The sequence below is a fragment of the Anastrepha obliqua genome, chromosome 3 (assembly GCF_027943255.1).
Source record: "Anastrepha obliqua isolate idAnaObli1 chromosome 3, idAnaObli1_1.0, whole genome shotgun sequence".
Classification (NCBI taxonomy): Eukaryota; Metazoa; Arthropoda; class Insecta; order Diptera; family Tephritidae; genus Anastrepha; species Anastrepha obliqua.
The window spans coordinates 78,953,538-78,963,216 of NC_072894.1; the positions used below are offsets into that span (position 1 = coordinate 78,953,538).

General features: G+C 38.6%; 1 protein-coding gene across 1 annotated transcript; it reads left to right on the forward strand.

Moving 5' to 3' along the window:
* The first annotated feature begins 791 nt into the window (after positions 1 to 791).
* LOC129242861 (signal recognition particle subunit SRP54) lies at positions 792 to 4,970 on the forward strand. Its single transcript, XM_054879749.1, has 2 exons — positions 792 to 1,864; positions 2,976 to 4,970. The coding sequence occupies exons 1-2, from the start codon at positions 947 to 949 to the stop codon at positions 3,582 to 3,584; spliced, it is 1,527 nt and encodes a 508-aa protein (XP_054735724.1). The 5' UTR covers positions 792 to 946; the 3' UTR covers positions 3,585 to 4,970.
* The last annotated feature ends 4,709 nt before the right edge of the window (positions 4,971 to 9,679 follow it).

Sequence of the window (9,679 nt, forward strand, 5' to 3'; positions counted from 1 at the left end):
TAAAATAATAAAAATCGGAAAGGGGCAGGTTGTCATGGAATCTAATGCTGGAAAAAAACGAGAGGCCGCTAGAGAAACAACACAATTTCGTTTTAAAAAAGATTCAGGGAGCAGAGAATCCATATTTTGCCTTCAAATGCTGACACAAAAATCATAGGACACCAATCAAGAGATCTGCATGTGTTTCATAGACAACGAGAAGGTCTTTGAGAAAATACAGCATAACAAGGTAATTAAAATAATGGAAGTATTATATATTAACAAGTATGACATAACATTTATACAAATTTTGTATTGGATTCAGACTACAGAAAATAAATTCGGAGACAATAATCTAGAGAAAGTGGTACAAGGATGCATACTATCTCCATTATTATTAAAAGGTGCGTACTATCTCCATTATTGTTCGCGTACATTTAAAGACACAATAAATAACTATTAAAGTTAATTAGACGTATATAAATAACACTCGTTACGCAGACGATACAACGCTAGTGAAAAAGTGGAAAAACACAGAAAAGACTTCGGGCTATATATAAGTAATTATAAAACCAAATTTAGTATCGTAAATAAAGTGGGAGTTGAAAACTCTCACAAGCTACATATATAAAGAGAAAAGCAAACACCATCAAGGATCTATCATACATTTCTTGTAGGGTGAGTTCACTGTACGTTCTTTTCTAAAAAACAACGACACCGGCGCCATCTGGTATTGGCTAGCTACAATGCACTAAGTAGCTTTCCAAACGGTTCCACATGCATGGAATCTGTCAGTGTGAATTTGACAACTAGCAAGTAGTGCACATCAACGTGTCAAAAAGTAAAATTTACTCTAATTTCACCTCCGTTGTTCTGTTTTTTTAGGAAACCATAAACATATAAAAACGATTGTGAAAATATAATAGAATAAAAATTGCAAGGGCGCACGTGCTAGAACGGCAAAAATATGGTTTTGGCAGATTTAGGACGGAAGATTACCTCGGCGATCCAATCGCTGAGTAAGGCGACAGTTATCAATGAAGAGGCTCTCAATTCAATGTTGAAAGAAATTTGTGCAGCCTTGCTTGAGGCTGATGTGAATATTCGATTAGTGAAACAATTGCGAGAGAATGTACGGGCTGTGATTGATTTTGATGAGATGGCAGGTGGATTGAATAAGCGACGCATGATACAATCTGCTGTTTTTAAGGAATTGATCAAATTGGTCGATCCAGGTGTGAAGCCTTATCAGCCTGTGAAGGGTCGACCCAATATTATAATGTTCGTCGGCCTGCAAGGTTCAGGCAAGACTACAACATGTACCAAGCTAGCCTATCACTACCAAAAACGCAACTGGAAATCTTGTCTTGTGTGCGCTGATACTTTCCGTGCTGGTGCTTATGATCAAATCAAGCAGAATGCGACAAAAGCGCGTATACCATTTTACGGCAGCTATACAGAAATCGATCCAGTCGTCATAGCACAAGAAGGTGTAGAAATGTTTAAGCGTGAAGGTTTTGAAATTATCATCGTTGATACTTCCGGTCGTCACAAACAAGAGGAGTCTCTGTTCGAAGAAATGTTGGCTGTGTCTCGAGCTGTTTCTCCAGACAATATAATTTTCGTGATGGATGCCACTATTGGGCAAGCTTGTGAGGTTCAAGCGAAAGCTTTCAAAGAGAAAGTAGATATCGGTTCGGTTATCATTACCAAGCTGGACGGTCACGCGAAGGGTGGTGGTGCACTTTCAGCTGTTGCATCAACTAACTCGCCAATTATTTTCATCGGTACAGGAGAACATATCGACGACTTGGAACCATTTAAGACGAAACCATTCATAAGCAAACTTCTTGGTATGGGTGATATCGAAGGACTTATTGACAAGGTAAATACTTTGAAGATATTTCATTTTATATTGATAAGACTTTAAAAATGGTGTTGTGATTTCTTCATCGTACGGCCGTTATGTTGTTGTTGTTGTAAGAGCAAACACATTCCCCATACATGTACGAGGCGTGCTGCTGGAGTGACTGTCCTTGGCCAGATATATAGTAACTCCGGGTCATTCCGTTCGGTTCTACGTTCCCCCGACGTTTTTCTTCGTTGCAGGAACAACCCGGATTTATATCCGGCTAAGGGCTGTAATTCGGAGAACATAGGATGTAATCTCCGTGAAACACGGAATGAAAAAGTTGTAAAGCTCCTCATAAAAATATCTGTCGTTCAGAGTCGGCTTAAAACTGTAGGTCCCTCCATTTGTGGAACAACTTCAAGACGCATGCCACAAATAAGAGGATTAGCTCAGCCAAACACCCAAAAAGGGTGCAAGCGCCAATTATATATAATATATATAGGGTTTTTCAGTAAGAACGCTTCAACTTTTGAACTTTTTTGAATAAAACACAAACGGTTTGACTTTTTTAACTAATTTTTTTTTATTATCGAGTTTGAACATATATAATACATTTAAGTATGAAATTGGATTTCTTTTGCATGACCACCGCGTGCACGTTTTACGAAGCCCAATCGTTGAACCCAATTTTCGACCACTCTTTTGCATAAATCGGCCGAAATTCCAGCAATTTGGTGTTCAATATTGGCTCTGATCTCTCAAATCGTCGCCGGCTTGTTACTGTAGACCAATGACTTCACATAATCCCAAAACGGGACGGCTTGTTAAATGGACCGTAAAATGGCCGTAATGCTCTTAAAGTAGCAGCAACAGAACGATTATTTTCATAAAAAATTTGCACAATTTGCAATCGTTGCTCAAGTGTGTAGCGTTCCATGATGAAATGTATACTAATGAAGTTTACAAATAACAAGCGAAAAATTAAAAATATTGCGTCGTTCGCCCTCCCTATCCGAAAAAAGTTGAAGCGCACCTATTGAAAAACCCTTTATATATATATATACATAAGGACTGTCGCTACAGCCCCTTTCTTCAAACATTTTATTGACTTACAAGATATTTTATTCATTATTTTGTTTTTAAGGTCAACGAACTTAAATTGGACGGCAACGAGGAGCTACTGGAGAAGATCAAACATGGTCAATTTACTATACGTGATATGTACGAACAATTTCAAAATATCATGAAAATGGGCCCTTTCTCCCAAATAATGGGCATGATTCCTGGTTTCTCACAAGACTTTATGACCAAAGGCGGTGAACAAGAATCCATGGCACGAATAAAACGTATGATGACCATGATGGATAGTATGTCTGATGGAGAGCTAGATAATCGTGACGGTGTTAAATTATTCACCAAGCAGCCAACACGTTATGTACGTGTAGCTCAGGGTGCTGGTGTGCTCGAAAAAGAAGTGCGCGATTTAATTTCTCATTACACAAAATTCGCAGCTGTGGTGAAAAAAATGGGCGGCGTTAAGGGTCTCTTCAAGCAAGGTGACATGGCAAAAAATGTGAATCCAACTCAAATGGCGAAGTTAAATCAGCAAATGGCGAAAATGATCGATCCGCGCATGCTGCAGCAAATGGGAGGAGTTGGTGGACTGCAGAATATGATGAGACAACTACAACAGGGTGCAGCTGGTGGTCTCGGTGGTTTAGGAAATTTAATGGGTGGCTTTGGTGGGAAATGAGAGCTGCAAGTGGTAGACGAATGTTTAGATTGTAGGGTAACTATTTGTTAAGAAAGAGGGTAAGCAAAAAGGCAAAAGCCGATGATGAGGTCAAAAACACATCTGCTTTACTTGTTGCGCCAATAAAAAGTTTTTCTTTTGTTTTCCTAACGAAAAGATTTTTGATTGTACCATATATTGTATAAATTTCATGTTATATAAATCGGAACAAATTAAAAAAGAAACTTAGTTACATATACACAAAGCGGCGTAAAACTCGTCCAAGTTTAAGATATGTTCTTTTTGTATTGATGCCAATAAATCACTAAAAACCACATAAAAAAATTCTTTGAAAAACCGGGGAGAACTCCAAACAAATGTAATAACGGCCTGTTGTATATTTAGTCCTTATCGACAAAGAAAATTTTATTTACCATATACCCCTAGATTAAGTTGTATTGGAGAGTCGTTGCTGGAATCTAAAAGGTTGCATGATTAATAAAAAAATCCAAATAAATCTTTCGTTTCATGTATATATATTTGCCTTTGTCCAAAAATCCCCCAGAGTACTTCATAAAACATTAAATATAAGTTGCGTTCGACAGAAAATTATATATTAGTATAAACATAATCAAATCGCTGAGTGGACTTCGGCGAGCGAAGATTCGATGTCATAATTAAAACAGACTGGAGTACATTCGATTGCACTTTACCCCAGCAACGGCAAAGTTCGTCGTAAATAGATTTAATTTATGTTTAATTTTACCGCTGGCAACAAAATCAACTGGCAGTGAGAAATGTAAATAAATATTCGCAAACGCTGTCCCATTTGCAGAAATTTCTCGCATATTGTAAATATGTTATTTAAAACTTCTATAATTTGAATTAATTTAAAAACAATGAGGGTTTTGTTTTGGTTCTGTTTGACCGAGCAAATTGTTGGGACAAAAATAACTCGATGACATTGTTCCGCTCGACGATTTCATTATGTTTATACTATTAACCAAGGCGCATTTATTAAAGGTGGTGGCACTAGACCAAGAACAATATTTGTACGTTTGCTTGTCACGGCAAAGTATTGGAAAAGTTTAAAACAAAAAAATAATTCGCCTTGTTTTATTCTGTGCTACAGCTACATGGACACGGCGAAAGAAAAAAACAAATAAGCTGATTTGCCAACGCCACCTTTAATAGATTCGCCTTGCTGTTAGGAGCGTTACGGAAATTATCTTCCAAAGAGAAGAAAGAGGAAGCAAGTTAATGAGCGGAAAATTTGCTATCACTTGCTAAAACCAGTAGAAGACATGTCAGTTGAGTTTGGTTAAAAAGTTTTGAATTATTCAAAAAACTTATATATAGAAAATAATACTTATATATATAGAAATATACTCGTACTTTATATACTCACTTTCTTTGTTGTTCAGTTTTCCTTTGTATTGTTTTTGACTGTACGCTGCAAATTTCAAATCGACGCAAGGGCAAAAGTGTACGAAATACCAGATTCCACAAAAATTAAATTTGTTTGTTTACAAAAATTTCAATCATATGCTGTCAGATCATACATACATATGTTTTCGTGATGGATAATTTTTGCTGTCTAAAATTTCTCCAGCATTAAATGAACCATAGATGACAAATGAACGTCTTTCAAGCATCGAACTGTCACTTTGCTCTCTAAATTTTTAAGTCATGGATAATTTTTTATCTTTTTTGGCGAGCCGAAGGGAGGCAGCTATTAGAAAAAACTTGTTGTTGTCGTAGCAGTTTATTAAACCCTGCCATTGTGGTGTAGTCGCCTTCGACTAACTCATCTGACGGTAGGCACAGAAAACGTGTTGCTGGAGTGGTTGGATCAAGAGGGAAAGAGGTGTTAGGTGAGCAGGTTTGATAGGGCATGTGAATAGGTGGTTAATGTCTTGCGGTGTGCGTTCACAAGGTGGACATATGTTTGGTATGTCGTTGCCAAGTTTGGATAAGTAGCAAATGTCTGAAGGGCTGACGCCTTCTGTGGCATCCGAGCAGAAATTGCTTAATAATCATTTTGATCAGCCGGTACCACCATACCTCAGAAAACACTGTTTCTATCATTTTGGTGTTTCGTCCACGCACTTCCAAAAGGTAGTCACAAACCACCTATTTGCATTCATAAATGCAAAGGAACCTTGTTGGCAACATATAAGGTAATTGTTCTGTCGGATTTAAACTATGCAGCTTCGATGTGGGTAGCTACACAGCTAGTGTGGATCAGCTACAAAGCTTCAGACCTGCAAGAAAACTACTTTTAGCCTTCTGATGTACAATACGAGTAAAATATAATAAAGGGTTTTCCAATAACAGGTGTTATTGGTGAATGGATTGCGCTATTGAGAGATGATTAACGATTTTTTATGGCCCGAATTGGATGGTATTGATCTGAACAACGTTCATTTTCAACAAGACGGCGCTACTACACAAGCAACGAAATCTTAATCTTTTCCGGGAAAAATTTCCGAACCATGTTATCTCTCGAAGATGTGATCACAATTGGCCACCGAGATCTTGTGATTCAACACCTTGTGACTTTTTTCTTTGGGGCCACGTGAAAGAGAAGGTATACACCCCAGAGTCGATTTAAGATTCAAAGATGGAGTTCGGAATTCGTGAGGCTATCGAGGACATAGGGCAACCACTATGCAATTCGGTTATGGGAAGTTTTATGAAGAGGATATTGTCCTGTAAGCGTAGTCGTGGTGGTCATTTGCCTGATGTTATTTTCCACTATTAACGACATACCTTTCTCTTTATAATGAAATACACATCCGATCATTTCTATTAAAAATAGCATTTTTCTTTGAATATCAAAATAACAGCTCTGTTTGGAAGACCCTATATTATATAATGCTCCGCGACCAGTTTCTGCAAACCATCCCAGCAGACACCTCTAAAAGCTGTGACACCTTCCAGGCACTTCAGACGCAACCTTCTTGAAGTAAAAGACAAGGACTTTCGACAGGCGGTCAATGTCATTTGTCGAGAGATAAATAAGGTCCCCACCAACTCTCGCTCTGCGAATAGGGTAATTGGATAGCAATCAGGACCCATCTAAGACGAAGTGCTCGTTTCAAGGTGTGATTCTCGTACTGCTGCACAATATATGTAACAGGTGGCGCTAAAGTAGTCCTCCTATCAGAAAATGCTAAAAATTTTGCGATTGGCCCCTAATGTCAGTTCTGTTTTGGCATTTGTGTAGTAAACACATGCGAAATACACGTTAGTAAACAATGTTACGCTACACTGCTTCAGAACGCGGAATATTGCTGACTATTTATTTGACCAATAATCGGTCGGTGACTTTGGCACAACGTGAATTTCGCCGCGGATTTCCTCGCCGTCCAACGCCTACTGGTGAAATACTACGACGTTTAGCCGCTCGCCTCGAAGAGACTGGTACAACACGAGATGCTGCCAAGGGTGGCAGACCCCGTAGTAGCCGTTCTGCAGAGAATATTGCTGAGGATGTCATGGAAGCGCCGTCAACATCGACCAGACGACGTGCCACGCAAATGGGTATCAGTCGACGATCTTTACAGTGAATTTTGGTACAAGATTTGAAGATGTTTCCGTACAAAGTCCAGACGGTGCATCAGCTGTTAGCTGCTGACCGCCAATCGCGTCTAACATACGCTCAAGCCATCCTTAATCACCACCAAGAGGAAGATGATTTTTCATCAAAAATAATCATGAGTGATGAGGCCCATTTCCATCTTAGCGGGTACGTAAATATACAAAATTTACGCTTCTGGGGCACTGAAAATCCGCGTGTAACCCACGAAGAGCCATTACACCCGCTCAAAGTCACTGTATGGTGTGCTGTTTTCGCTGGAAGAGTCATCGGACTTTTTTTCTTCGAAGACGTCGCGGGCCAAACGGTTACTGTGAATGGTGAGCGCTACAGACCAATGATCAACGAGTTCTCTTTGCCGCAACTTGATGAATCGGGATTGGAAAACATGTGGTTCCAACAGGACGATGCAACGGCACACACTGCACGTGCCGCAACCGATGTGCTGAAGGATGCATTTCCCGGGCGCCTAATCTCCCGTTTTGGCAATTTGCACTGGCCAGCAAGATCGCCTGATTTGACCGCTCCAGACTTCTTTGTGTGGGGCTTTTTGAAGTCGCGGGTTTATATCAACAAGCCTCAGACTCTTGCAGCTCTTAAAGACAATATCCGTCAAGAATGTGAGGACCTATCGCCGGTAGTTTTGGCCAAAGTGATGGAAAATGCCATAAAAAGGGCTCAAATGGCAATCAACTGTGGCGGCGGCCATTTACATGACATCATATTCTCGACTTGATGTAAAAAAAATTAAAAAAGACCAAATAAAAATAATCCACAAGAAGAATCAAAGTTTTTCATTTTTGTTTTAAATTACAGCCAAAAAACATCGCAAGGTTACTTTTGCGGCACCTTGTATATAAATGTATACATAATGGGCGCGTACACCCCTTTTGGGTGTTTGGCTGAGCTGCTCCCTCATTTTGTGGCGTGCGTCTTGATATTGTTCCACAAATGGAGGGACCTCCAGTTTCAAGCCGACTCCGAACGGCAGATACTTTTTATGAGGAGCTTCTCATGGCAGAAATACACTTGGAAATTTGCCATTGCCTGCTGAGGGGCGACCGGTATTAGAAAACACGTTTTCTTCATTTTGAACTTTCACCGAGACTCGAACCTACGGTCTCTCTAAATTCCGAATCGTAGCCATTTACCAACCCATTCGGCTATGGCGGCCTGCACAATAGACCAAATTAATAACACCTATAAATCTATTTCATTTGAATGAATATTTTTATTGCTTTGCTTAGTGAAGAACAACTCTAATTAACAAAATTAACCCATTTACGACTGAAAAATTAGGCCTCTCTTGCCCATTAATACAATCATAAAACAAAAAGATAAATTATTATTTGGTTTCAGTAATCAAAGAATTTGAAATCATAATAATAATTGTCACTTACACCCTTTGTTGGGTATTTGTGCGTCTTGATGCTTTTCCACAGATGAAGAGACCCACAGCTGCCTTACTTTTGTGAGACTGAGAATTATTTATTTTATTTACTAATCTAAAGTATAAATCCCCTTACAGACTAGACAAATATGTGAAGAAAACAAGCCAAAGTTGGCAACTAAAATATTATCAATTAATATGAATATATATAATATTAAGCAACTAAATTTAAAATTAAAAAAATTAGATCTAGATGAAGCGAAATCAAGCAGGCTGGGATTACATAATGAATTATAATCTCTACACATAAGTGCGTCAGCAATGGGTGCATTACTCACAAATTTAATGTTTAAGTCTTCCCTATGGAAAGGGCACTTAAAGCTTATCCGAACAAGAGCCGTAAACAGGAAATGTATACGGCATAGGTATACGGATCAGACAATTCAGATGCATTGATCTCTCACTTTTATCATAAACATCAGGAGCTACTCTATATATGGAATGAATATTAGGAATCTGGAGAATTCTTATTGGTACGCAGCGTTTCCCCATGTGTAATACTTAATCATTATCAGTGGCTGTTGTTCTAACAGCATAAACAGTCACCTTAAATGCTGGTAGTGCTGCTGAAGTGCATTTCTTGGCCGGACATAAATTCGGGTCGTTCCGGTAACGTAGAATGAAGTTATCGCCCACCTCGGTCAATGATTTTTTCTTCGACTCCTTAAATTGACCTTAAATAAGTAAATTATGATACAAGAATATAATTACTTCATTTCGTATACCACTACATGCCTTAATATGTATGCACATACGTCAAGGCAAAAGCAACGAACAATTTTGAAAAACGAAATAACTCCGAAACAGGCGCACAGCAAAGTTGTATCGTTAGAAGTAGGCTTCTGTGATGTGGCGGCTTTTATTACAAACATCCACATATAATATGGTATTTTTCATTAAGATAAAATCGTCCCCAAAAAACCTCCAACCAATATACGAATTGTTTGCTTAGTATCCTTTTCATATAGTCCCATATATACATACATACTTATGCACATAGGTACTTGTATGAACGAGTATATGTACATATATTCATACGAAAAATACGCAACATAACGTTTCAAT